This window comes from Daphnia magna, linkage group LG4 (genome assembly GCF_020631705.1).
Source record: "Daphnia magna isolate NIES linkage group LG4, ASM2063170v1.1, whole genome shotgun sequence".
Classification (NCBI taxonomy): Eukaryota; Metazoa; Arthropoda; class Branchiopoda; order Diplostraca; family Daphniidae; genus Daphnia; species Daphnia magna.
The window spans coordinates 319,977-346,029 of NC_059185.1; the positions used below are offsets into that span (position 1 = coordinate 319,977).

Consider the following 26,053-nt stretch of genomic DNA (forward strand, 5'->3'; position numbering starts at 1 on the left):
GCACCTCGAGAATTAGTGTCTCTTTTACGGCTTTTTTATAACTCTATGTCGTTTGTATGCGATGCCTTCACCCCGGATCCAGCGCATTTTTATGACAGGGATAAAATAAACCAATTTTTAAAAAGCAAAAAATTGCTATTTCTGATTAAGAATCACGAACTGCAAATATTTTTTGGTTCTTTTCTAATTTTACATTTTACATTTAACGATTAATACCGTGATTAACAAGGCTCGGCGCCTGAAGACATGATTGCTACCCATAAAGAAAAGTCGTGATATTTGTAACGCAGTTCAAAATTGTAAATCTGCAAAACGTTATGTAGAATATCAACCAAATGTGAGGACTACACAAATTGGAACGAATTCACGGCGCATTCTGTCCCTACAAAAAGTATGCCAAACAGCTCTTATCTCAACCCGACTACCGTCCTCCTTTGATTAAGGAAACATCAAAAGAATAAACTATTTCTTCTACTTGATCACCTAATTTCGACAAACAACTTTCCACGAGAGTGCATTGCTAATTACTGGATAAAACTTGAATGAGCCAAAACAACTTCGGATTTTCCCTTTTCTAATGATAAAACTGTCCTATATTTGATAATAGATTATACGGTCTCCGATCTTGTTTTGTTCCATGCCAAATGGATGTGCCACTTTTTTTACGTTTTGCATGGTTAAAGTTAATGAGAGTAACTACAACACATCCCAGTGACTACATCGACTGGCATCTGACAAGATCGGTTACGGTAAATCTTTGCCCCGGTAAAACTTTAGGAAAACGTTAAATCGAGTTTCAGAAACAAAGAATCAAATTAAACAAAAAAAAAGGGGGGGGTACCACCCCCAAGTCATGAGTTCGTTTAAAAAAGGCAGTTAGTTTCATAAATTTTTCTTTAAATGTTAGGATTTTTCCAGTAATCAACATAAAAGTGGATGTAATATTCATGGCCAAAAAAAAAAGTAATAAAAAAGTTCCGTAATTTCAAACTCTATATGCAAGAATCGCTCAATTGGCCTATCCACGTTTTAAATTTTTTTCATGCGGTCGTTCACCCACACCAATCTAAGCCTTTACACGACGTTCTTGTCATCCTTACAATGACGTAATATGTCCATAAATCTTAGAGAACTTCATTGCATAGAAGACCTAGGGTCCTACATTGGAACAGCACTCTTACCTGTTTGAATAGGATGGTGTTCTTTCATCAAGTCAACATGTGACTGAACGATAAAGTTTTTACAATTAATCCCAGGCGGAGGAATTGCTTTGTGTTGCACGTCCGTTTGTAAGAATACCATCCAATCAAACGAGGCAGCAGTAAAGGAACACAAAAGGAAGACATTTTTCAAACTGTCGGACATATTTTTTTAAACTATTTCTTCTCTTCACTAATTTCAGAGGGGGAGGGGTGGAATGCTCTTTCATTTGTAATCGTAAAAAGAGCCAACTTGTCCTTTTGGCACGGCCAGGCCACGCCGACAAGAAAAATAGGGAGGTAATATTAAACAGACACTAAAAACATGGTACTTTTAAGCGATTTCTCACCATTCAAGAGAACAGTAAAAAAACAAAAATAATTGCAGGCATGGGGATGTATAAAAACCTATCTCTTTCAGTGTTTCCGAATCAACCGACGTTAGTTGCAAGGGAACCAACTCGCTTAACACATCCACCAATAAGGTAGACGTCAAGACTCAACTCGGTTGTCTTTTTTCTCTAATGGTTTAACTCGAAATTTTGATTTATGATCCCTAGATGAAGCTAGCTTTGATTTTCCTGTCTGTCTTCTTGGTGGCTTTTTCTGATCAACAATTCCAGCAAAGACGTGAAAGACTTTGGTGGACGCCGTACAATTACGCGCAGCAACCCTTCGTCAACAATTACCAGGAGAGTTACTACAATGTCCAAGATGACATCCCCGATTATCGCGTGTTCCGACCAACCAGACCCGTCACTTACTCGCAGGTACCAACAATGCAATGGTACATGCATGGGCAGATCTGTGAAACTTGTTCACTTAAAACTTTCTTTAGAATGACGAATTAGACACTAGCTTGGCTACAACAGAATATCAAGATTACTTTGACGAAGAGGAGAATTCGGACGTTCAGTCGAGATTCAACGAATTTCGTCAACGCAGACCAGCGTTAGTGAAACGGCCACAGAATGACGAACGATTATTGTTGAGCTATTTGACATACTTTAAAACAACGACAGCTTCTTTCACTCTTACCTCGTCTGTGACCCTCACCAGCGTTCAGTCTTGCATTGCAGCAGTTAAATTTCTAGATGATGCTGCAAAAACTACAGCCTGTCGTCGTAAACGAGATTTGCTCGAAGATTCACCCAGTCCAGCAGACTTGCAATTCGCCATTGTTCCCTCTGAAACACAACAGTACGTATATATTTTTGGTATTCAATCAATTAGAAATGTTAGCATCATACATTTTCTAATTGCAGAGTGATCCCTACCACTGTTCCATCGTTGGAAGTCACCCGCGAACATCGCCAAATGTCGTCTGATCAGGCTTTTCAGCACGACATCGCTTCATCGAAAGGTCTTGCCTCCTCAGCTGATCTTTCGGGATCCGTCTCGTGGCTGAAACAGATGAGAGACCCACGATTTTTAAACACTTATTCGTTGGCGTCCACAACATTAACATCCTACATGTTTACGTCCACGACAGTTACCAAGACAGTTGCCATTGCTGCTGACGGTCTGGTTCTCTGTCTTCCTACTGGCTATATCGTCTGCTAACCAGCATGAGGCGAAATGAAATATGACAACACCTTTTACTTGGATGTTTTAATTTAATTATATTCTTTTTTTAAAATTCGAATCTATCTATTACGATATTTAACTCTTTCGGTCTTGCACTGAATAAGTACCATTTTTCGACCTTGACATTTAAATACACATTTAACGCATAACTGTTGCCAGTTTTCAGTAGTCCTTCCTGTGGTTCTAAACAGTCGCTTTCCATTTTTGATTCCTTTTTTGTTTGTTTTCTGATTGGCTTTTCACGTAAATACAAGGAATTTGATGAACCTTGTGACAAGATACATGTTATATGAATGCCTGTTATGGTGCAGCCACAAAGACTGTATTAGTAACCTTTGGCCTCTTGATTTCCATTCACTGATTTATTACCATACCAACACCAACGATTTTTGCGTTCATGTAATCACAAACCCAGATGCAAGAGCAACTAAATAGTGAAAAATAAAGGAAATAGTTGAAAGGAATGTACGTTTTCAAGGATGGCATCGATTCTCCTCACGATTTGCGAATCTTATACAGAAAAAAGGAAGGCCTTTTTTCTGATTTCATGGAAAAAGGCCAAGATCATTGACTCTTTACATTTTATCAGTGTTAGTTTCATGTCAAATTGCAATACTGCTTGTTTCATCACTCCTTCCCCCGAAGCATGTTAAACCACATTTGAAGAGTCACGTAGACGTAGACTGCACCTTTATAGACAAAGCTTTTACGATTGCACGCGCTCAATCACCAATCTGGCAATATAACGCTATATTTGGTATGACCATGACACTAAACTGGTTAGTCTAAAACACGAACTATTTCAGGATGGTCGTTGGCATTTCAATTTTAAGAAATAGGTATATTCAACATTCCACTATTGGTCTCTATGCACGATGGTTAGTTCATTTGGCTGGGGTTGTTTGTTGTTGGCTCGCAAGAATGGCATCTTCGTACGACGGAGGTGGTGCATCATGCAACTCGGAAACCTTGGAAGAAGGACGGACGTTACCGGAACCCAGTGAGTCATCTTCGACGGAATACAACCCATCCTGAGTTTGCCTCCTTGCCAGTCGCTCTGTAGTTGTATTCTTCCGGCCAGCTGCCTCCTGTTAAAATGGAAGTTTTTAATTAAAAAATGCAATTTTCGAGAAGCAAAATTGAGATAAATGATACCTTGCGGCAACACCGTAAACGATCAATGATGAGAAAAAGTAGAAGGTATAATACGCCGAGGATTAGAACGCCCCCCAGTATTATGAAAGGGTAGGGAATCCTGGCGGATGATGGTAATAACGGAATGCTTGTATCGTACTGCGTGGCATATTCTGTTGTGGTTGCTAAAGGCTCCAGCCGTGCTCTTGGTCGTACGAGACGTTTACTCCAATCCCTATTGGGTTTTCCCTGTGCATCATGACCGTAAAACCAGTCGATTACTTGTTTAATTATCTTTTGTTGCTTTGGATTAGGATGATCCGACATCACCAGTAGGTCATTGTAATCCGTTTCAGTCATCTTCACTTTCCCGTCAACGCACTAAGACAGAGAACTGTGGATCCAAACGAGTTTCAATGTCATTATGCGAAGGTTAGCTCTGTTTGGTTTTGCGATATTAATAAAATTTAAATTTTACCTCTCTAATTTAATCCTTAGTTGGTGTGCTGTTCTTCTCAGAAAGTCACAAAAATCCTTAGAGAAATGTGCAAAAATAAATGTCAAAGGCGCCCAACAAAACAGCCGATGAACGTTACACAACCAACTTGTACGGCGTCAAGTTCATACTAGCAGGCACGTTGTCTGAAGAGGAAAACTCAAGCGATTCTTTTCCCCCTTTTTTGCTTAAAGGACTGCTGCGATTAATCTTCAATCCGAGTTTTTTTTTTTGCATCAGGGATATCATCTCATGGACAAAAGAGGAGAGTCATTCGGGCACACCCAACCTTCAACAGTCCGGTTTTCACGAAGAAGCCCCTAAAAACGCTAAGAATCGCATTATAACGAGTATCTTGCTTCATTGCTGACCTTAGGAAGAGAATCCGGTTTTTTTGTAATCGAAAAAAAGAGCCTCGGGTTCCAGTCATCCACTTCACGGTTTAAATATTCGGTTTGAAATTATTTTTATTCATAGCCCTATTGGCCATGGTGGGCGTATCGAGTCCACGTGCGTGATAGAAACAACCTTCATCAATGGAATAAGGTAGTAGTTTTACTTTTCGCGGCAGCTTATTAAATCCAATATTTCTTTTTTGATGCTGAGAACGTTAATGCGATGTGAAGGTCATCGAAGAGTCTTGAATGTTTAGATTACCTTCTTTTTTCTTTTCTTTTTCCCTCTTCGGGTGGAGAATGGACATCGAACATGGCGACGGAATGTGGAATATTTTTGTTTCGACTGCATCCTACCAGTTGGTTAGCCGCTTGTCATTGAAAATTGCATATTTTCGACTCTTCCGTCATGAAGCTTCATTTTCTTAGTAATTGATGTTGGTTGGTTGAGAAAAACATTGCAGCACAAATTCCCTTCAGCCAAACTGCGTAGTCACGTTGTGAGGCTAGATTTCACTTTCTGTTTCAATTTAGAACAGCACAGCGAAGGGGTTTCCATTTATTTCTATTTGCTTATCAAATGCCATTTTCCCATAGCCATTTGCGTGGTGGCTTTTCTATTGATGTAATTGCTGGGAGATATACAAGTTTCAACTTAAGTACCGAGCCAAGGGAGAATGCAGAGCGACAGTGATGACGCTGTGTTATTGTCTGCATTTGTCGGCAAATAGTTTTTGTTTTTTTTTATTTATTTTTTTGCTTAATAAGGATTATCGGCAACGTCGCAATGCGTTGGAAATCAACACTATGCGCTACTCACTTGCTGCTTAGTCTCGTGAATGTAATACTTTGCCCATACTCGTGACGTGTTTATACAAAGAGAAATCTACTTCGAAGCAAATCGCAGGTTCTTATCTCGATCACCTTGAAGTACAGTTGTTGTGTTTAGAGTGTGTAATCCTTTCTACCAACCTTAGTAATTGGTTTCTGAAATTGGAACTATCTTGGTGCTCCAAGTTCGCCTGGCTTGATTACGACCATGTCGTATGCTGTGTCCCCTTCGATGAGTGATGACGAGCGAGATATAGATATCGAAAGTGATGTAAGTACATGGAAAATGGTTTGTCTTATAGACATCTGTTTCATGTTACCTTTTTTTCATACCTTGTTGCTGATATCTGCTGCAGGAAGAGGATGGAGGTGGTTACTCACGTGGCTCAGGCCAGTATTCCCAACAAGTTAGTTGTTATTTACATCTGTTTTATGTATTTTCTTCTGCTTCTTCATGTCTGTTTTGTTTGGATTGATGAACAGGTTGACAAGAGAGCCCACCATAATGCCCTGGAAAGAAAGCGGAGAGACCATATCAAGGATAGCTTTAGTGGACTCCGTGACTCAGTTCCCTCATTACAAGGAGAAAAAGTAAAACTTAAGTGTCGAGCATGTCTCACTTAATAAAATTGTAGGATGGCTCTCGGTTTCAGGCCAGCCGGGCTCAAATACTGAAGAAGGCAGCTGATTACATACAGTTTATGAGACGGAAAAATGCCGCCCACCAACAGGATATTGATGATCTCAAAAGGCAAAATGAAGTTCTTCAAACTCAAAGTATGGCTTTTTGTGTGTGTACTCCTAATAAGAGGACTAACATTGGCTTGTGGTTTTCAGTCCGCTCCTTGGAGAAAGCCAAAATGCTTGGCGTGGGGGATATGCATGCCCAAGGAGAGGCTGGAAAGTACCAGGAAGATTCAGAAGGCTCTGATAGAGAAAACAGCACTAAAGGCAAACGATCTAACAAAAAAATGAAAACATCAGTCTGATCTGGCTTAAATTATTGATGTGCTTCATATCGACTATGTGTGTTCTGTACCTTCTGCGACCTAGAAATCGCCATTTGTGTCGTGAGTCATGATTCGTCCGACTCCTTTTCGTACTTTTCGACCCCACCCAACCATTGCTTCAATTCACTCGCGACACCAATAAGCTGTGAGTGATAGTGGGGCTAAATTTGTTATGTGCTTAGTTCGAGCCAATAAAGAAAAAAAATCCGTTAAAACTAGGTGCCACGTAAGAAATGTGTTGATACATTATCGTAAGTATATTCGTATATTCAGATTTCCATATAATATCGTAAAGCTAAATTTATAAAACTTGTTTTCGACAGAGCCTCTTAAGCTTCTTTAAAATCATGGAAATCTATCTAGAATCACGTTTAGATCAGATCTACGGGGTTTGAATAATATTCATTGCAAAGTTAAATTGATAAAGGGTGGGAAGCGAGGCGATTTTTTGTTGTTATGCGGACTTTCCCAAGCTAGCAGAGAACCATCGTTTCTAGCGGCTAGTAAATGCTGTGACGTGCTTGAATAAGTCAAACTGACTATCGACAACGAGGAGTCAGTAATGATGTCTCGTACGACATTTAGAGTCCAGGTATCCCACAATCTGAATTGAAAATTATAGAAAAATGTAGGAACATAATCACAGACAAAAAATTATGGAATTACCGAATTCGACCGTTGGATAGCCCAGCAGCTACTACATTTATCGAAATTCCCTCAGGGGCAGAGGAGAAACACAATGCCGTGATGAGAGGATTTGTTGTTGTCATGCCGATCAAATGCCCATTGACTGACCTCAATTCCAGTCGAGACTGTTGGTCGTCAAGATTGACAGCGCATGCAATGTCGGCTGTATTCCGACTGACGGCCAATTGGGAAATTGGTAGTATTACGTCCTTGCGATCGTTAGAAAGACCTATACAAGATTTTAAATTCTGTTGTTTCAGTCGTTTATCACTAGTGTTAGACATTAGTTTTACCTGGAGTAAGTTGGCGGATAAACTTCAAGGAATGAAGGTCCCAAAGGATAATCGATCCATCACTTCCACTTGAAACGGCAAGGCTAAATGCCGAACAAAGGACAAGCTGCTGGAGAGGTCCAACGTGACCCGAAAGAATTGTCGGTGGTCCAGTCAATTCAAAATGAGGTTTTAGTGGATCAAATAGAAAGGGATAGACACGCATGATTCCGGAACGATAGACAACCCAGATCTTGTTGTAATCCGGTAAAGTTGAGCACAAAATCACGCTATCATGCGCTTCTGATTGGAAAAGAGGCTTTACAGGTTCGTCTTTCCGGATCTTTATACGCACAATTCCGTCAGATTGACCCCAAGAAATCAGTGCGACACCTAAGATGCCTGTCGGACGTCCAAGGAAGGAATCCTTGTCGTAGGAATGCGATAGAATGGCGGTGGTGAAAGGGCCTAAAGAGTAGGTATCTCCCGTGCGCAGCGGGAGGAAGGAATGGACTGGAATAGCAAAGGATTCTTTATGCTTCAACACGGGATCCTGACAGGACGGCGACCCCACGTAACAACCCCATTGCAAGTGATCGACAGATGGCAAAAGATTGCGGCTTCTGCGAATGGATTTAGCGTTCAGGGGCTGGATGCTCATCGGATGCGGCAGGCGGAAAAGCTGGCGAGGCACCTGACCATACGATCGAATCATAGTTAGCTTCGCGTTCCGTTCGATCGGGTCGTCATTCAGTCCCTCGGTAGTATCAAATCCGGCGTATGTTGAAGGATGAAAAACGTTGATGGACTCTATCGCGGCTGGTCCTGTTTGCTTGAAGCCGAAAATCAAATCAATCCAATGATGGAGATGGTCCCGAACCCAACTCGATTCAAGAGCCTGCCTATGGATTTGAATAAAAAGACGTGGCTTCCCCAGACTCCAGGGTGGAAGCTGGACATCATCCACTGGATCACCTAAAACAAAAAACAATTACATACTTCAATGAAGCAATGTTATCATAACGTACTATCGAAGTCCTAACCACATTGTTGCATTCCGAAATCGAACCCAAGAGAGTTGACTAGAAATTCGGGTAGATAAAAAAATTCTGGAATTAACTCTTTAACGTCAGTTGTTGAATCGGAGCTGGCCAGGCGCCATGACGTCCCAATTGAATGAAAAGAACGGTCAGGGACGTCAAAGTTTCGATCCTTTATCACGGAAAACAAACGTAAAATATTTATTTTAAAAAAATTGCTTTTTACGAATAAACAGAAAAACTAACTTGATATTCCATCAAGAGTTTGGTGAAGGGTGGCAATCGCACGAGAAAATGAAGAACTATGCCAGGATTGGAGTACAAAGATCCATAATGAAACGGGCCAAAGTTCGGTCCAGACCCTTCAGGCCTATTTTCAAAATCCCTTTTGAGGTAGTTGTAGTTTTCAATATAATGCGAATCGCGACTCTCATTCTGTTTTACAGTAAAAAGATAAGTATTTAAAATAAAAAGCAGAGTATAAAATAAATTTCACAATATTACCTGGACAGCCATCGGTTTTTTAAAGTTGCGGTAAATATGCGGATCCTTCAGATCCAGCAGTGGCGATTCGTAGTCAGCCAAAACAAACGGGAAAATAGGATACTGCATCAAATCGTTGTAGGATCGGCCAGCAAATTTATTGAGGAAGACGAGATACTCAAAGTTGGTGATTTGGCTTTCGCGCCACAGTTGCGTCACGTCGGCCAGACTTTCGGACGGAATCAATTTGTGGCACAATTCGCTCAACTCTCGCTGAGTAGCATTTCGTTCATCCAAGCTGTTGAATACTAAGAATTGGGTGCGATTATCACACATGAATAGTTCTAGTGCCCTCTCTTGAAGCTGGAAACGACGGGTCAGTATTTCACGAACATCTTCATATTTGGTGCACGAAAAGAACTGGTTAGATTCCGGAGAAAGAAACGTCATCCACTTCTCGGTAAGAATTAATTCGCCCATTATTTCGGCTGTTGTCGTGACTAGCCAACAGCTGATTGCTCGTAGAACCTTTTCGTCATCATGACCGATGACATCATCAACAGATTTGACAGTGGACATTCGCAAGATGGATTCCAATGGTTGAGGTCGTTTTTCGGGCTCCAACAAAGAATGAGAACGTTCCAAAAGATATTTGGCATCAACGTTTAGTGCTGCTCTTCTCAAGCGAAGATGCATCCGCTGATATCCTTCGATCGGGTCCAATTCCCATCCGCGAAGGTACGATTTGGCGAAATGCCACGCAGCTCTCTGGTGAGTCATTTGGTCGACAAGTTCGACCCACCCTCCTGCAGCCAGCACTTTGGATCCATGATCGCGCCGCAAACGATTCAAGAAGAGACGACGGATATTGTTTTGCGTATCAACTGCTACCGTCGTCCACTTGGCTGCAACATCTGCCGTCTGCCTAACGAGTGCGTCATATCGCGACAGGATGCGAATTTGCGCCTCTTCTTGAGTTCTCCACCAAATGCCTCGGTCTATCTCAAATTGCTCCTTTAACTGGACTGGATCCAGGACTTGGCATCGCCTTGACTGGTGTGATCCCACCAAACAACGACTAATGCAATGGATTTTGATCAATGTCGTGTGCTCAACGTTATCGGTGAATTTCCGTGAATGCAAGAAATGACATAAATATGTATCCAGTGTGTTTCCTAAAAATAGAAATCATTTATAAATTTCCAATAAAAAGTTACTTAAACTATAAATCTAAACTCACGTGAAATCTGGTTCATCGGGATTAGCCAATTTAAAGAGTTCTTCGTAATGAGGGTCGTCATACAGTGTTTTAACGACAAACTGAAGCATTGTTGCAGACTGGATTGGACTTGACAAGAAAAGAACTAGTCGATTCAATTGGGTTTTCATCGTTTGCCGGCTGTTCCAGTACAGGGTGCGGACAAGGTCGCTCGAATCCGGAGCGTAATAATGTGGCCAGTCCGTGAAGGCATCGTTGGAGAGGTGACGGAAACCGTTGGATTTCGGCCGCTCCAGAATGGATGAAACACCTCGGACAAGTGTTACAAACAAATCTTGACTGAACGCTACCTCTACGGTGGACGTGTTTTGCTCTGTGTTGAGTGTGATGTGATCTACCGCTTTCACCAGAAGGAATTTGAATCGTTCCAATATCTCCGAATGACTGAGCTGTTTATCCAACTTCATCTTGCGGTTGATGGAAACCGGGAGTACAGCGTTGAGCACTTTGTCGGAAACATGTTGAAAATGCGACGTTCCGGGTTGGAATGCAAAAAGCTGATGTTGTAATCTGCCAATTTTGTGAAATTCAACTCGATGCTGAATCGCCTGGATAGCTTGTTTCAACAAAACGCAACAGCTTTCGTGTAGCATTCGCACGCAACGTGATTTGAATCCGCAGCGGCCACTTTCCACTCGTTCCATGTAGTGGAATAATTGTATTATGTCCTGGAAGGCTGTCCATGGAACAGTTCCTAAGGAAAAAAGAAACAAATTCAAAGTTATGCCTTAATCTACCAATAACACGACGTGTTTACCCGAAGCAGTGACGGTCCGAGTGGCAACGAGTATTAGTATCCGGTGTATGGCTTCTAAAAGGATTTCGTCTTCGCGCTGTTCCAAAATATCCCCTGGACTGGTCTTTGTTGCATGTGCCAAAGCGACTATGGACTTGCCCATAGTTTCAACCAGACCGAAATCCAACAGGAACTTGAGAATATGATTGGATCTCGTTGCCAGAGTCCGAACCAGTGTGGCGAGCTGATGAAACAGGGCCGGATCAAGAGCCGCGTTTGGTAACAAACTTAATAATAGTATGGTTGATTGTAGTTGAAGTGGGGTCGGGTTCTCTGGCCAGATGGCAAATGGATCCAACACCTGTTCAAGGATGACATCGACGCCAACACACAGACTTACACAGGATTCTACTACCGGGGCCGTTGCGGCATAAGGCTGTAATTGGTTAGCCAAAAGTAGTAGTCCTGATTGCTTAATAAAGTTTTGCTCTTCTTCTTCGCTGCGTGACAATATAGCTTGTAACAGTCGAATTGCCCCCGCTCGCATCTTATCGCGTTTATGTCGCGCCAATGTCACCAACGTATCAGTTCGAATGATGCTGCTTGCAACTTGCTTGACCATTGAGTCTGGGAGGACACGGATGCAGGCGATCAAGACTCTCAATAGATGCAGACTTAGTGTAGTATCCGCTTCATCCCGGGTGCAGGTGCTTAAATTGCTAGAACTGCTGACTTCCGGCAGGGATTCGACCGTCTAAAGGACAACTTTTGCTCTTGTAACACTCATGTAAGAATCTTTCAAAGGTAATACTTGACTATTCGGAATATTTTCGTAGCATTGTTTTTCCCCAGCAGACCACTTGACAATGACATCACGAAGGGCTGAACCAAGCTGGTTGGCATTCATCGGTTGTGGGATGGCAGACTCTGGAGCATAAGTTTCGTAACCTTCTGGTAATTTCCAATTCCTCGGATGGAATACATTGACACCAGCATCTCTGGCTGTGAGAAGGAAATAGTAGGAAAATCCAGCCGAATTGGTGGGGCAATACGTTTGTTCGGCTGGATGAAGTAGGAGCAGGTAATCGACTATGATAATCAGGTTACTGACGCTGGGTGGCGATCCAATCAATCCTTCTACCAGATCCGCAATCATGATGGCTTGATGATCTGTAAGAGGAATGCAATCTTCGTAGAGAGAAGATTCCTGTAAGTGCCAAACATAAGGGATTAGACATGTGCAGGATTCTGAGCATAATTCAATAACTTACCCTAGCCAAATGGAGTAGAAGTTCCATGATTCCAGCACGTTCCATTTGCTTGACGTTGAAATCTCGATAACGATGATTGTCGCGTAAAAGATGCTGAAGGGCATGCAGCACTAAATCAAGCGTGCTTCCGTCTGGAGAATCACGGAATCTCTGCCAATGCTTCCAGCATTGAATGGTGAAGGATAGAAGATGAGGATCAACTATAACGGCATCGCAATGATGACTAGGATTTTTGGTGACGACCGGACTAGAACAGCTGAGATTCAGCAGAACTGCCGCAAAGTCTCTTCCTGGTCGGCATCTATCAGCTTCAAAAACATGCTGGAGCATCCAATAACCGCGTTTGGCTGCAAACAGATGTGCCTCTTGCGCATCTGAACGCAGCCAATGCAACAAAATTTCCAACGACTGGGCCTGATAATCAGACTTTGACTCGATGCAATGCCCCAAAAGAAAAAGTAGAACTGGATAACCACCGAGCTGCTTCATCGCAGCGTGAATGCCCATATGATAATGGGCCGTTAGTGGTGCAGCCACGGCCACTGAAAGGGCTATAGGTGGTTGTTGACTGCTACGAGGATCATTGGAAATGGCGTTGAAGACGCAACCACTTGGCATAATTGAGCCAAAGATCCCTGTTTACATGGAAAACGAATAGTTGTTCAATATTGTAACAATTTCAGTTAATTCAATGTTACTTACCGGCCGTCGGCGAGATAATGTAAGGGTAAATAAACACCGATTCGGGTTTGTGGGCCGAGTATGTCAATAATAAGTTAGACTGCAAACTATCCATCATTTTGTTCCATTCTAAAAGCCGGTCCCAGTCTTGTAGATGGTCAGTTAATTTTGAATGAAGGAAACGAGGGAAATTTGGTCTTGTCTGACCATCTTGACAGGTGGCCAGAAATATGCCACCGTTCGGGCCCAATGCCATCAAAAGAAATGCTAATTCGGCCGACAGCAGCTCGCCTTTGTAAAGTGTAGCATTCCCTAGTTGCCACGATGGGATCGTCTTCTTTGACTTGACTTTCGACACGGAAGCGATTCCGAGTAAGAGGAATGAATGAGAATTACCCAAGCGTTTCATCGGACTAAGAGGCACTTTGAGATCTAAACTGGCCGATTGATATCCGTTTAAATACACCTGGATGTGCACTACTCGATGGTAGCCATTGGCGGAAGATCTTTGGCGACAACTAACCGCCAAATGGTTCCACCGTCCAGACGGAATTTTCAAATCTAACGTCTGCGTGGCCAATGCCTGGCTTTGAGAATGTGTCGACTGGCTAAGACGGACAAGAAGAGTGTTGTCAGCGCCTGGATCAGCCCAGAACTCGATTAAGAAACTCCTGGTACCCATCGAGAAAAGGTGCAGGTCACGGCCGTTGTTGGGATCTTCCCATGGGAAACTTGCAGTGCAATCTTGTAGATCCGGTCTCCATTCAGGATTTGAGAATCTCGGGCCTTTTCGACGAGGAGCTTCTGATAACAGAAGCCACGTTGAGAGCGACAGCCCATCCGTTTGCATGTTCCAACTGTTATCGGTCAAAACGGGAAGAAATATCGCAGCGCACTTCCAAGCAGATCCTATTCCTTTGATTTCATGAACGCGTCCAAGTTCCTAATTAAAATAAAATAAAATTTAAATATTTTACCATTCTTAAAGAAATCTTTTGTATTGTTATACCATAGCGTGTTTCGTCAAGGTGTAAATTTCCGATCGAATGTCGTTTACTTGGACGAACGATCCAATCGAGCCGCTACTCAGATGCAATGAATTTTCGTTGTCTTCATCAATCAATTTAAGGCCAGGAAAACTTAACGTATATGTCGGTCGGTAGCCATCGGTTTGAATCAGATGCAGAAACACGGGAAGGAGATCTTTCCAAGGTGGGTTTTCTTCTTTTAACATATCAATGAGCAATTGCAATTCTCCGGGTGTGATTCTTTGATTACCAAGGCAGCTGATCATCCCTATCACTTGCTGACGGATACCAGACGATTCACTACCGATCAGGATTGGCTTCAATTTCTTGAGGAGAATCGTTAGAAATCCCTGATTACTCAGGATAGTGGCTGTCGGTGGATGTGAGCAAATCGATGCCATCCGTTGGAAGGCCGTAAGAAAATCCTGGAACAGCAACGCTTCTTCCGTCGTCGGCCGTCGTTTGTGATAGCCAATTCGAAAAATTGAGCAACAATTGCGGAAGAATGGCGGGGAAAAAAAGATAAATCGACCGATGATGCGACGTAACTGGTTCCAACGTCACCGGTTCCGTATCTGCTTCGTATCCGTCGGATAATGTCGTGGTCACAGTTGGTTCCAATTCGGTTGAACGGACGGGATTTTCCGGGTTGACCCAGCGCTCCAAAGTGGAGCATCGCAGCAGAATTTCGTAAACAACTGACAGCTTCCGCTGCGGAGAAAATTGTTCCAGCATACTTTTCAATCGATGTTCTGAATTTGGAGAACTGGAGAGCAGGGATAAAGTGAGAAAGAGTTCGAGTAGATCAGCATACAGCGCCCAATGAGGAGCAAGAGGGTTTGACAAGTAACGACAAATAGCCGGAAGGATGAGTTCAATCCACTTGACGAAGGGGTGACTACTAAACCACGAAGAAAATGCTCGGTTGTGAACAAACAAACGGACAGTCGTTTCCCATAAGGCGGATGCGGTTTTCAGATTTCCAGGTAAATGATCCAAATTTTTCAGGTGGATTCACCCAGACAGAATCAAATGATCCAACGGTGTCGGTCGCTGTTTTCAGTTCTGGGATTTCAATGCCCCAATTATCGGCCGGTGTCGCTTGGCTCTCCAAACTGCGCAAAATGTAAGACATGTGATGTACGAGCAAATGTTCCAAAATCGCTAATGCAGTAGCCTCGCCCATTCCCGTCAATTTGATGTCAACGTTTTCAATTAGATCCACTTCATCGTTGGACTGGCATTGGATGTCAATCATCGATTGAAGGACTCGTGCGACGTTCCAAGACCATTCCGGCGACCTGCACAAATCGAGCAATAATTCTAGTCCGTTAGAACTTAGGAAAAGTTCGCATATGCTCCGTTGCCGAACTAAATTTGCCGTCATTTGCCAACAAGCTTCCGTAATCTGCCCAGCTATCGAAGAGCGATTGGACGTGTCTGCTGTTCCAAACGATGTGGGTAGCGTCAGGATCGGATAAAACACGCGGGCAAATATTTCTGATTTTACTTGAGTCGTTGCAACATCGATCAATCGATGAATGTGCTTCACCATGGACAGCGTGAAGGGTTGTTTTATGCGCGTCGAAATATATTCAGTGTAGAAATCGAACGAACGCCACGGGTCCGGTAATACCATGTTCCAGCATGACTTGCTAAGAGACTCCGTGGAGGCGTAAACTCCCATTTGACGGCATCTTTCCAGTTCTTGGCCGCCATTGTAACGACAAAAGTGGCACTGGTAATCGATTATTGAAATTGGAGCGGATGCAAAACCTGTGCTGCGGAAGACCACCTCCAACACGTCAAGGAATTCGGGCACTTCTACAACTCGTTTGAACAAAACCTGATAAATAATATCAGGAGGTAGACAACAACACGGATGCCCTCCAGAAACGATGGCTTTTAAGACCAGCTTTCGGACATTTTCATTGCCGATTTGATATAATTGAAGGAGAATGTAGAAAAGAGATGAGATCGAGCACGATTCACGGCCAAGTTGGTCCGGGTCGACTAGGGCCTGTCCGAAAACATGGTGATGATGGAAAGGTGTTTTTGAACTGCGACATGAAACATTGCCAATTATTGTTCCAATGAGAGGAAGCCATGAAAGGTCTTGGGATTCTGATATCGCCATATCAATGATCAACTTCATGCAAGTTTGACTGTGGAAATTGTTGAGCCATTGGTGAAAAAGTGCGTCATCGTCGATTGGATGAACTGAAGCAAAAAACCGTACGAGGCCCTCTATCACATCAGCTAAAAACGCAATCCTAGAGTTAGTTAAATGGAAAAAAAAAATAAAACAAAATTGAGGAAGAGGTAGTTTACCAGCAAAATTGGGTTGACTTGCGTCTGCAATTTCAATCAATAGATGTATGACGTCTTCGGCCTGTAAAGGTCGGTGGTGTTGGACTATGGAGACCATGCAACGAAGGATCAAGCGAAACAACCTTCTTTGCTCTTCGGAAGGCATTCCAGGTTGCAGGCGTTGTAAGGCAAATGTCATGACTCGGTGATCTAGACAGCGCGAGGATTTCAGGCGATAATCTCCGTGATGCCCCACTAGTTGTTCTAAAAGTGACAGTGCCAAATGGTTGAAGGATTTTGCGGCCAAACAAGGAAGCTCCGCTTTTTCATTCCACGCAGTCACTTCTTCCAAGTCATCGTCTTCTGGACGGCAGCAACGATCCGACAGCTGGATTTTGACTATCCCATCGACACAGTCTTTTAAGCTGGTAATTCTGATGTCATCTAACCGGCCACCACGTCTCAATTGCTTTCGTCGTGGCTTTTTTACGTTCTTCAGGTCACTACGGGTGACAACTGTACCAAGATCTGTGAGGGGCCACAGTGTCTGATCCTCAATAACCGGTGGTTCTTCCTCGGTTTGAACTCCGTACAAATTAATCAAAAGATCTGCCAAATCAGCAACCCCAACTAAACTCTAAATGCCATGATTGGCGTTTAAATGTTTTAAAAATGAATTATAAGTAAATTGGATTATTAAAAATACCCTTAAATTGGAGGATGATAAGGCGTGCAAGAGAAGCCATCCTCTGCGACGGAGGCAGTATGTCAATTTCTCTTTTTCTCCGCCCCTCACTGAGCTGCTAATCCGGCTCATGTCATACAGCAGCTGCTCTATCAAAACGCTGGACATACCACGGAAAAATCTGCAATAAATTTATTTACAGAAAATTTATTCTCGCGAGGATTAAAACCAAGAGAAGGATCTGCGGAGTGCGATAAGACGCGCCCACAGGCTCCATTATCTTATTCTCTAAGGACAGCAGAGGATAGACAGGCTAACTTTGGAACTATTATTACTATTATTTCGTGTGTTTTTTTTTTTCTTTTTGCCTGACGACTATGAATATCTGGGTTCTGCGGAAATCCTCACTAGAGCATAGTGGAATATAGAAAGGACAAACAGACGTGTCACGTGACACAATTGGATTGGTTCTCAGGGTTAGCTCAGGTGGACAGCAGGCAGTGAGTCACAGTAACAGAAACTGATCCGGTTGCTCGATTCGTTTGAAGCCCCATCAATGTTTTAGAACAAGGAAGCCAAACAGGAAGTTGTTTGAAAAGAGTTTTATTTCAACTTACTGAGAGAAGCGGAATTCTTGATGTTTCAACGCCAGACACAGGAACACGTCAAGCCATTGGCAACGTTTCTGTGTGACGCACAAAATAGAGAATTAGAGGATTAATTTGTCAAACAGACCTATATTACTTACCGGGCAACTAAGCTCGTGCTTCGCAAAATTATTCCACGCGACGTACAATCGTTTTTCCATGTTGTTTCACAGGCAAAACCCTACGACAGCAACAGAGGAGTAATTTTGCACCGACTTCTTGGGAAACGGAGCACAAAAACTGAACAAGGTCAAGGAGGTCAAAACATTATCACTACACGGCCAAGTTCATTTCATTACAGATGTGTTGCTTTTCCTAGAATCGATAAGCCCACGTGTCTCCGTAAATCTCTCTCCCGAGTACAATAAGTGCTTTACAATTCTGACACTGACACGAGTACGACAATCAATTTGACGAAACACACCAAAACACAAAAGTCTAGGTGAGCTTCGAGGTGGCCAAAACTATGTTCGAGACACAAAACAGCTGTATGCCTACATCACCCGGCTGTATGTTGACTACTGACTTAGAGTGGCGCGCTGCATACGACAATAGTTTAAATTGACCAAAGGGCTACCTATCCACCAAAATAGGAACTACGTTTCCCATTCCAGAAGAATGGGGTGCAGGTTTATGTGACTAAGTTAATCATACTATAATGATAAGGGTATGACGACCGGAGCGTCATTCTACAAACAGAAAGGAGATTTCAAAAACGCAAAGAAATTAGGAAATTTAATGCCAGAAACACACCTGCTGAAAAGTAGGTAAAAGGGTTTCCCATACCGGGAATTGAACCCGGGCCTCCCGGGTGAGAGCCGGGTATCCTAACCACTAGACAATATGGGATACTTCATCAGCCTGTAAGATATAATTAGTATCTACAAATTAGGGAAACATATTAACTTAACATTTATTTCGTATAGGAAAATGTGAACTTCCAACGAATTCTAAAAATTAAACGGCTGGAACATTCAACGTGGGAACAGCCAAAAAAATTATAAAAATACAAAAACTTATGTGCGGTGATTCGTATTTGTTTGTTATTGACTCACCAAAAAACTTTCCCATACCGGGAATTGAACCCGGGCCTCCCGGGTGAGAGCCGGGTATCCTAACCACTAGACAATATGGGAGATACTTTGCACCTCTCACAGCACGTAGAGCACGGATATATATTCTAATTTGAATTCGGAAACCGGGCAAAATAACAAAAAACGGTGTCTGGAACAAAATAGTTTCCCATACTAGGTGAGAGCCGGGTATCCCTAACCACTAGACAATATGGGAGATACCTTGCTTCTCTCACAGCACGTAGAGAACGGATATATATTCTAATTTGAATTTGGAAACCGGGCAAAATGACAAAAAAACGGTGTCTGGAACAAAATAGTTTCCCATATCGGGAATTGAACCCGGGCCTCCCGGGTGAGAGCCGGGTATCCTAACCACTAGACAATATGGGATTAATAACTAAACTCTTAATCATTCTTAACATACTTAGCTAAAATACGCTAAAGCTAGCTGGAAAACTCAATTTGCGAAAGATGTTCAACTTTCCATTATTGACCATACGGATATATTCACACAACTTAGCCTACTATTACGACCGAATGAATCACGCATATGATTTGCATTAACCATATCCAGTGACTGTAACCACAAATATTTCATTAAATGTAGTAATGTCTACTTACAATAATTGTTTCATGTGGAAGAGTGATTGGAGGGCTAGGGCTGTAAACCAAGAGTAGAAAAGGCTGTGTTGATAAACAAAGGCAATTGATCTTGAAGTCGGTGAAAATGCATAACCTATGCTTAGTTCTAAACTTGGTTGTTGATTGGTTTCCTGAAAAAAAAAATAAAAGCTACAGCAAGCTGCGCAAAAACGTCTAAGTGTCAAAATCAAAACAGATAAACACAAGAGAATAACCGTCTGCTGTCAAAATGGGCGGGCATTCTAGGTGGCGCTAAGAACAGGTTTTTTCAAAACAAAATTTTGAGTGCAGTATAGTAATTTGGAATCCGCTAGAATAGTTGACCTTTGCAATTTCGGGTCACTTGTATTACTGTAACTTTTAAAAGAAATTTCTCTCAACAAACGTACCTACTTTTTCTTTAAAGACATTTGTTCCAGAATGGCTGAGTTGATCAGCCCCCTTCTTGTAATGTCTGTGATATCTTACGTTGGTGGGGCGAGTATTAGCCAAGTTGCATCTTCGTCTTCTTTCTTGAATCAAGAACATCCCGTGAAATCTCACACAATTCCGGATTTGGCAATTGGCCTGTGGAGTGAGGTACATGATAGTGTTAGTATGGCATGGGATAAATTAAAGGCAGCTACCGGGATGCAAGATAAGGAGATTGCAAACAGCATAGACCAGGGTTCCAAAATAGCACAAGCTGCTGAAACTTTTCCTGCCTCTCGTCATGTGGAGGATAAACCAATCATAAATCACGTAAAATTATTATGCAGATACAATTTTATTAAAATGACTGATATTGTTTTAAATTAAATTAAATTGCAGGCTAATCATTTTCAAACAACACCCACAACAATTGATGAAACTAAAAGTGGTGAATGTGAAGAATCCACTTGTTGGACTTGGAGAATGCTGAAAATTGTTGGTATTGCCGTTGGTGCTGGTTTTATCTTCAGCCTTTTCTCACCAGTTTTATTTTACTTCATAATACTTAATATTGGATACCTCATTTATGGTAAAATCATTGCTTAGTCTGTTCAACTCTTAATGTTAACAATATGTTGTTTTCTTTGTTTTTTAAGGAATTACATTTCTGCTTATGGCAGCAAGGTGCAAGGCAGACAAAGGAAGCCAGATTGGAGAGAAGTTATGTACAACATGTCAAGATATTGCCGGATCTTCTTTGCAAAACTTGTTTTCGCCTTTTCCGCTTTTTCTTGCATGGGTGAGCTCTGGCTGCCTCGTGGGTTGGCTCGTGTGGCCTTTATACTGAGAGCTTGGAAAGCCAAATCTTTTATACCTGATTTCCACGTATTTATCTGATTCGCATTTTTTTTTTTCTCCTTTTAAAGATCTATGTAAAAACTGCCGTTAACCAAATATTTATTAATTAACTTGAAAACAAACTAAAGCTAGTCCCCTTTCAATATAGTACCTTATTTTAAAAGGCAAAATAAAGAAAAGGGAAAGGAACAGCCATTTAACTGAAAAGGTAAGAGGGTATTGTAACAGCAATTATGAAGAAAACGAAATTTTACGGGGCAGTTTCACGCATACTGAGAGATCTCGAAAAAACCGATTCTGGTATTTACAGAATCGTTGAGAAATTTCTTGCGAGATGTTTCACGATGGTTTTGCATCTACTGAAAAGTATGTGCATAAAGTATTAGTATTCTCTTCCAATTGTGATCTCAGGTTATTTATGCATTCTTTTGCCCGTTCGAGCTCTTGCTTTACAGAATCCAAATCCTTTAGACGATCCTCCAAAATGGTAGATTTTTGTTCGAGTACTAATTGAAGATGGGATACGTCTTCCGAGCAGCGATTGCAAATAGAATCATTGTCGTCTATCGCGATATCGGGGAGAATGAATTCACAGAAAATGTCAACTGTAGAGTGGGATTCTAAACCGCTTTCTAGACCAACTATTTTATCATCGACGATATTGGCCACATCCTGAGAATTTTGATTGGACCCGTCTGTCTGAGATGGAATATGACGCGAGTTTGAATCGTTTTCAACCACAGAGGGAGAGCCTAAAAATATGTGTCATTAATTACTCCTGTCACAATTTACTATTTTTCATAAAGGGTAGGTCTACCATGCGGTGAAAGCGTCCGACAGTAATCGTGATCAATAGGAGAACATCTACGCTCCAGGTAACTTTGTGGAGAATCTGTTCGAAATACATAAAATTATAATGATATCTTCTTTTTCGTACAAGGGTAACTAAGACTTACCACTTATACAAATTGGCTTGGCGCAATAGTCGTGATCATGCGTTGTATTACTTGAGATAAAAAAGATTCGGTTATTCCTCACCATCTAATGACAAAAGACATTAGGTGCTGACAATATTCTTGCTTAAACTAACAGTCTTTCACTCCCTTCGTCAAAAGATCAGTTAGGAAGTTTAACGTACGACAAAGCCAGAAAGGTGAATAAACAGCAAAAATATTACTGCATGATTATAATAACCTGTTCTGGATTCCCTCCATTTTTTTCATTTTCAACGCTTTTCCCTGGTGCTCCTGGTTCTTTGCCATTTATTGACTTTAACCACTGAGCTGCACTGGAAGGATAAGTTTCCCCAAGTTGGACAATTTCTCCTATAGAATAATTGGATGGTGAATATATCTCCAGAATTGAGGAAAAACAGTTTTTAGCAAATTTTGCCATTCCTCAACTATTGTTTGATAAAAGAAAACCATACCAACACACACTTGAGAAGAATTTTCAATAGGCTTATGCATCCATAATATATCCAACTGATCTTCCTTGTGGACTTCTGGTAACTTCTCTTGTTTTTTAAACACTCCCTGCTCAAATCAGAATTGAGTTTTTGAATAGGAAAATGCAAAACTAATCAATACTTTTGTAACAATAAAAAAATGTCATGATATGAATTTGCTAAAACTTTGTTCGTATAAAGAATAAAGTTATTTGGCTACCAAGATTATTGCGTACCCACGAGAAATATGTTTAAACGGACAGAAAACAAGGAACAGAATGTGGTTGAGATGACTGACATGGAAACATGGGATTATGTCATCGGTATGCTTACAGGCATCTGATGGTTAATCTTCTTTTTCACAACTTCTATTTCTTTTGACGAAAATGCATTTTTGTGCAAAGATGCATGTGTGCTGGAACTAGAGACAGCTGAGGGTTTGTGACTAATCTGACGGATGACCTTTCCTTTTAGTAACCACTCTGTCGTTTCAGCTGTAAAATAAAATAATAAATTCATGAAGGTCATAAAATGGAAGCAACATTTGCCAACAATTTTTTCATGTGGATGTATCTTTTCAAGTCATTTAATTTATTCTTTGGTAAGCGTGCATGTATTAGAAATACTTGCCTCTCATTATCTCAATTTTCTTTCTTCTCTTGTAACGCTCATATGCACACTTGGAAACAAAATTTATAGAACCAATATTTTGTGATGGTGCCCAGTCAGGATTTTTTTCATCCAAGTAATATGATGGCTTTCCTATGTGACATATATGATGTTAATGAATGGAAAGTATATACTTACACTGACATGTTACACATACCTGATAGGAAGTGAGCTTCACACACCCTCATGTCGTGAATTGATTGCTTTTTACCAGACAATTTGAGACGCCTTAACCATAAATTTTGCCTTCGGGTAGTAATTGCTTCGTCGTTTTTTCGAATTTTTGGTATACAGAAAGTCTTTATAGCAATGTCTTTGTCTCTATGACAGCCCTGAACTACACACTTGCGTTGATGGCGTCCCATACCGCCCAAAGTAAAACAGTTTTGCACACAAAAAATTCACTCCACAAATGAAAGGTTAAGACATAAAGCTACAACTATTACTTAAGCAAGAACATTTTCAACCATAGGTCCTCAATTTAGTTTTTACTCCATAATTCCAATGGTTGATTTTGGTCAAAAGCTGATGAATCCAGCAGGCGACACAACTCTGATTCTGACAACAAAAACTGCGCCCAAAACAATTGACAGACGATTTCCGATTATAATATTTCATGTCCCGGTCTCTTGCTCTCCTAAACTCCAGTTCGACAAGCTAAGGTAAACCGCTGAACATTTGAATAATGTTTTTGCTGTTAACACTTCTTTAAAGGCTTCGATTCAATTTAGAAATCTTTTATTTTAAACTGGATACTAATTACCCGTCAAGGCATACAACATATTCAAAGACAACGATGAATTCCAAAACTCTTTTTGTAATGAAAATTAGTTCCTAAACCACATGTATCATTTGTACTAAATTACTGGGTAAAACAAAATTTTATTTACGCACAATCAGTTAAGGCGCTTTAAGTAGACTTTTCTTTACGGCCACTGAACGCCATTACCGTGTACGGTGCCAGAGCAATGACAGCGTAGGGGAAGGCTATGTTCAAAAGAAATTCAAGGCAGTAAAATAATGTTTCGTTTGTTTTAGGTATGGCCACATGAGCCATTTCAGCTGCGTAACCCAACGCAAGGCCCAAAACAACGTTCGCAAACGTCTGAAGCTTCGTGAAATTCATTCTCTGCTCCGTTGTCTTAAAGAATCTGTTAAAAAATCGATAACAGTAACAATTATTGCTAAATATCTAACCACCAAGGCCAGTGCGTCATTACCGGGAAGTCAAACCGAGACCAAGGCCGAAGGCAGCTCCGCTATATCTCATCAAACTATAAAACGGCATTGTATCGATATGAATGTTTTCCGTTTTATCACACCATTTCAAAGCTTCACTGATTGACCACGCAGGATCTCTTCCAGTCAACAAGAGGAACGAATACGTGCCCAGCGCGCTGGCCATGATGATGGAAGAAACTAAAATCCATCGCAGGCGACCGAAATTCATCCATTCTGTAGAGCCGAAGGCTAGTTTTGCCATACAAATGCCTGTAACATCGGGTAAAGTAGATTTAAGTCCCGGAGAAAATTGAACTACATGATTAACCTTACCAAGGGCTAATCCCAGGAGGCATTGATGCGGAAAATGAGCAGCGATGTATAATCTCGAGAAAATCACCAATCCTTGAATGATTATGTAAATCCCCCACAGGAGCTGTTTACTTTCCGTTTTCAATTTGGCACTATCAGGTTCCAATTGCCAACAATTAATCTGTGACTAATTCGATTCAAGATTATGGAATTTTTTTACCTCATGTTGGAAGGATCGACGACATGTTCGACCACAGCGTGGATGATTACGTACCAGGCGGCAGACATTGCCATCGAGTGTCCCGATGGCATACCTGGACCAGTTTCACATGTCGAGCTGTACTGATGAATTTCCGAGATTTTGTGCGGATGAACATCCGCTTTGTGTGCCTCTTCCATCTCGTGGACCCACCAATAAGGGCGCTCTCCATGCATCAACCTATTATTCAAAATTGTCAAAATTAATTATTCGCGAAGAAAAAAACAAACAGTTACCATTTCAATATTTGATTCATCCATTCGACGACGATGATTGTTCCTAATACTTGAACACCGACTACCCAATGTAGGGCGAATAGCAACGGAAAGTAAATAGTGAATACGTACTTTGGATCGAAAACTAACGATACGTCGATGAAAAAGGTTTCGCCTTCCGGAAACCTGTTTGGAAAGGAAGAGAATTACAGCGCACATGAATCAGACTGAATAAATCCATTTACAATACAAATCTTACGTGGACTGCAATGTGCTAATAAGATCTACACCAAGACTGTAAACAGTTTCCGAAAAATTAAACTCTTCTTCAGACATTTTTGTGTTATGTTGAAGCAACAAAATGAAAAGAACGTTACAGAAATCGTAGTTGGTTGCTATTCAAACAGACAACGAATGGACCCTAATGCGCGTTAAAGAAGGCCTAATACGCTCTTGTGCACTGGTGGGACAACCTTGGCAACTGGTTGCCTTGAAGCGACTGCCGACAGCCAAGTATTCACGCCCGACATGTATATGGTTGTCTTCGTATCGTTGCCATTCTCACATTTCTGGTTGACAACGAACTTTGATACTATAGTATTCTCATTTATATCGCCTGAACTCTTTTGCATTTGTTTACTGCCAAATAGAGAATTTTCCTTAATTCTTTTGTTCAGGTTTCTGCAGTGCATGGTTGACGCACTGTGAATGTTTGAAACTTTAGAAGGTTATAGTTGTTATGTAATGAAATACGGTCGGACGACCGTACAGTAGCAACGTTTCCAACGAGAATTTGCAACTGCCAATGCCCACAACCTAAGCACGTGATCTGTCGTTTGTAGTACGAGGAATCTGTTTGAAACATTGGATGAACAGTAGTCAAGTTTTTAAGTCTGACGGCCAAAAAAGACGAATATACCAAAGTATCGTATTTCAATGGCGTGTGTTTATGGCCTTGATGTTATGGCACTCCCTGGGGTAGACTACATTACGCACTTACTGTCATTCTATTTGATCCAGTTGTTGAAATTAAGATTCAGCTAAATTAAGAAATTACCCGTTATCAAAGAAATCGTCTTTAAGTTAAGATTTGTAGTTCATCTGGAGAAGTTGAGATTTTCACGTTGTTCTACTTAAGATTGTAATGTAGCTACACATAAGGATCGAAATTA

At 41.4% G+C, this 26,053-nt stretch overlaps 7 protein-coding genes and 3 non-coding genes across 12 annotated transcripts; 3 read left to right on the top strand and 7 right to left on the bottom strand.

Moving 5' to 3' along the window:
• Window positions 1–1,627: 1,627 nt before the first annotated feature.
• On the top strand, window positions 1,628–2,935 carry LOC116935218. Its single transcript, XM_032942565.2, has 4 exons — window positions 1,628–1,684; window positions 1,760–1,969; window positions 2,038–2,399; window positions 2,465–2,935. The coding sequence occupies exons 2-4, from the start codon at window positions 1,760–1,762 to the stop codon at window positions 2,760–2,762; spliced, it is 870 nt and encodes a 289-aa protein (XP_032798456.2). The 5' UTR covers window positions 1,628–1,684; the 3' UTR covers window positions 2,763–2,935.
• A 671-nt stretch (window positions 2,936–3,606) lies between these two features.
• Window positions 3,607–5,529, bottom strand: LOC116935222. 2 transcript variants are annotated; one of them, XM_032942571.2, is made up of 4 exons: window positions 4,399–5,529; window positions 4,251–4,314; window positions 3,942–4,169; window positions 3,607–3,874 (listed from the first exon to the last, which is right to left on the bottom strand). In XM_032942571.2, exons 2-4 carry the CDS (start codon window positions 4,278–4,280, stop codon window positions 3,671–3,673), a joined length of 462 nt encoding a protein of 153 aa, XP_032798462.1. In that variant the 5' UTR covers window positions 4,281–4,314; window positions 4,399–5,529; the 3' UTR covers window positions 3,607–3,670. The 2 variants fall into 2 exon arrangements, with proteins under 2 accessions (XP_032798462.1, XP_032798461.1); XM_032942570.2 differs by having other exon boundaries at window positions 3,942–4,314; window positions 4,399–5,528.
• Window positions 5,530–5,579: 50 nt separating this feature from the next.
• Window positions 5,580–6,870, top strand: LOC116935223 (protein max). Of its 2 annotated transcripts, XM_032942572.2 has the most exons (6): window positions 5,580–5,718; window positions 5,789–5,913; window positions 5,999–6,049; window positions 6,126–6,233; window positions 6,278–6,419; window positions 6,480–6,870. In XM_032942572.2, the coding sequence occupies exons 2-6, from the start codon at window positions 5,851–5,853 to the stop codon at window positions 6,629–6,631; spliced, it is 516 nt and encodes a 171-aa protein (XP_032798463.1). In that variant the 5' UTR covers window positions 5,580–5,718; window positions 5,789–5,850; the 3' UTR covers window positions 6,632–6,870. The 2 variants fall into 2 exon arrangements, with proteins under 2 accessions (XP_032798463.1, XP_032798464.1); XM_032942573.2 differs by having other exon boundaries at window positions 5,607–5,913; window positions 6,296–6,419.
• A 28-nt stretch (window positions 6,871–6,898) lies between these two features.
• On the bottom strand, window positions 6,899–18,302 carry LOC116935214 (lysosomal-trafficking regulator). The gene is given in 18 exon segments (XM_032942561.2): window positions 6,899–7,256; window positions 7,319–7,568; window positions 7,633–8,586; window positions 8,655–8,823; window positions 8,898–9,086; window positions 9,156–10,308; window positions 10,375–11,107; window positions 11,171–11,903; window positions 11,961–12,356; window positions 12,421–13,055; window positions 13,123–14,044; window positions 14,111–14,575; window positions 14,577–15,140; window positions 15,142–16,388; window positions 16,461–17,076; window positions 17,146–17,305; window positions 17,742–17,809; window positions 17,873–18,302. Coding segments are annotated over 18 exon segments (9,516 nt in total). The 5' UTR covers window positions 17,933–18,302; the 3' UTR covers window positions 6,899–7,054.
• Window positions 18,303–18,548: 246 nt separating this feature from the next.
• Trnae-cuc lies at window positions 18,549–18,620 on the bottom strand. Its single transcript has one exon. It is a non-coding gene; the product is annotated as a tRNA-Glu (tRNA).
• Window positions 18,621–18,835: 215 nt separating this feature from the next.
• On the bottom strand, window positions 18,836–18,907 carry Trnae-cuc. Its single transcript has one exon. It is a non-coding gene; the product is annotated as a tRNA-Glu (tRNA).
• Window positions 18,908–19,165: 258 nt separating this feature from the next.
• On the bottom strand, window positions 19,166–19,237 carry Trnae-cuc. The gene has a single exon. It is a non-coding gene; the product is annotated as a tRNA-Glu (tRNA).
• A 482-nt stretch (window positions 19,238–19,719) lies between these two features.
• Window positions 19,720–20,885, top strand: LOC116935221. The gene is made up of 3 exons (XM_032942569.2): window positions 19,720–20,230; window positions 20,300–20,489; window positions 20,557–20,885. Exons 1-3 carry the CDS (start codon window positions 19,910–19,912, stop codon window positions 20,745–20,747), a joined length of 702 nt encoding a protein of 233 aa, XP_032798460.2. The 5' UTR covers window positions 19,720–19,909; the 3' UTR covers window positions 20,748–20,885.
• Window positions 20,841–23,451, bottom strand: LOC116935215. The gene is made up of 8 exons (XM_032942563.2): window positions 23,032–23,451; window positions 22,836–22,967; window positions 22,539–22,699; window positions 22,188–22,293; window positions 21,953–22,083; window positions 21,715–21,799; window positions 21,576–21,650; window positions 20,841–21,510 (listed from the first exon to the last, which is right to left on the bottom strand). Exons 1-8 carry the CDS (start codon window positions 23,237–23,239, stop codon window positions 21,098–21,100), a joined length of 1,311 nt encoding a protein of 436 aa, XP_032798454.2. The 5' UTR covers window positions 23,240–23,451; the 3' UTR covers window positions 20,841–21,097.
• A 144-nt stretch (window positions 23,452–23,595) lies between these two features.
• Window positions 23,596–25,389, bottom strand: LOC116935216 (glucose-6-phosphatase 2). The gene is made up of 6 exons (XM_032942564.2): window positions 25,141–25,389; window positions 24,903–25,067; window positions 24,628–24,846; window positions 24,429–24,559; window positions 24,095–24,365; window positions 23,596–24,025 (listed from the first exon to the last, which is right to left on the bottom strand). The coding sequence occupies exons 1-6, from the start codon at window positions 25,215–25,217 to the stop codon at window positions 23,785–23,787; spliced, it is 1,104 nt and encodes a 367-aa protein (XP_032798455.1). The 5' UTR covers window positions 25,218–25,389; the 3' UTR covers window positions 23,596–23,784.
• Between the last annotated feature and the right edge of the window lie 664 nt (window positions 25,390–26,053).

Excerpts from the sequence above, each read along its gene's own strand:
- LOC116935218 (XM_032942565.2), top strand. The coding sequence starts at position 1,760 with ATGAAGCTAGCTTTGATTTTCCTGTCTGTCTTCTTGGTGGCTTTTTCT. Across the intron at positions 1,970-2,037 it reads GACCCGTCACTTACTCGCAG|AATGACGAATTAGACACTAG; the intron begins GTACCAACAATG and ends AACTTTCTTTAG. Across the intron at positions 2,400-2,464 it reads GTTCCCTCTGAAACACAACA|AGTGATCCCTACCACTGTTC; the intron begins GTACGTATATAT and ends TTCTAATTGCAG.
- LOC116935222 (XM_032942570.2), bottom strand. The coding sequence starts at position 4,280 with ATGACTGAAACGGATTACAATGACCTACTGGTGATGTCGGATCATCCT. Across the intron at positions 3,875-3,941 it reads GTTTACGGTGTTGCCGCAAG|GAGGCAGCTGGCCGGAAGAA; the intron begins GTATCATTTATC and ends CCATTTTAACAG.
- LOC116935223 (XM_032942572.2), top strand. The coding sequence starts at position 5,851 with ATGTCGTATGCTGTGTCCCCTTCGATGAGTGATGACGAGCGAGATATA. Across the intron at positions 6,050-6,125 it reads CAGGCCAGTATTCCCAACAA|GTTGACAAGAGAGCCCACCA; the intron begins GTTAGTTGTTAT and ends ATTGATGAACAG. Across the intron at positions 6,234-6,277 it reads CCTCATTACAAGGAGAAAAA|GATGGCTCTCGGTTTCAGGC; the intron begins GTAAAACTTAAG and ends ATAAAATTGTAG.
- LOC116935221 (XM_032942569.2), top strand. The coding sequence starts at position 19,910 with ATGGCTGAGTTGATCAGCCCCCTTCTTGTAATGTCTGTGATATCTTAC. Across the intron at positions 20,231-20,299 it reads ATAAACCAATCATAAATCAC|GCTAATCATTTTCAAACAAC; the intron begins GTAAAATTATTA and ends ATTAAATTGCAG. Across the intron at positions 20,490-20,556 it reads TATTGGATACCTCATTTATG|GAATTACATTTCTGCTTATG; the intron begins GTAAAATCATTG and ends TTGTTTTTTAAG.
- LOC116935215 (XM_032942563.2), bottom strand. The coding sequence starts at position 23,239 with ATGGGACGCCATCAACGCAAGTGTGTAGTTCAGGGCTGTCATAGAGAC. Across the intron at positions 22,700-22,835 it reads GAAAATTGAGATAATGAGAG|CTGAAACGACAGAGTGGTTA; the intron begins GCAAGTATTTCT and ends TTTATTTTACAG. Across the intron at positions 21,511-21,575 it reads TCGGACGCTTTCACCGCATG|GCTCTCCCTCTGTGGTTGAA; the intron begins GTAGACCTACCC and ends ACATATTTTTAG.
- LOC116935216 (XM_032942564.2), bottom strand. The coding sequence starts at position 25,217 with ATGTCTGAAGAAGAGTTTAATTTTTCGGAAACTGTTTACAGTCTTGGT. Across the intron at positions 24,560-24,627 it reads GTCGATCCTTCCAACATGAG|TGCCAAATTGAAAACGGAAA; the intron begins GTAAAAAAATTC and ends GGAACCTGATAG. Across the intron at positions 24,026-24,094 it reads GGTCTCGGTTTGACTTCCCG|ATTCTTTAAGACAACGGAGC; the intron begins GTAATGACGCAC and ends ATTTTTTAACAG.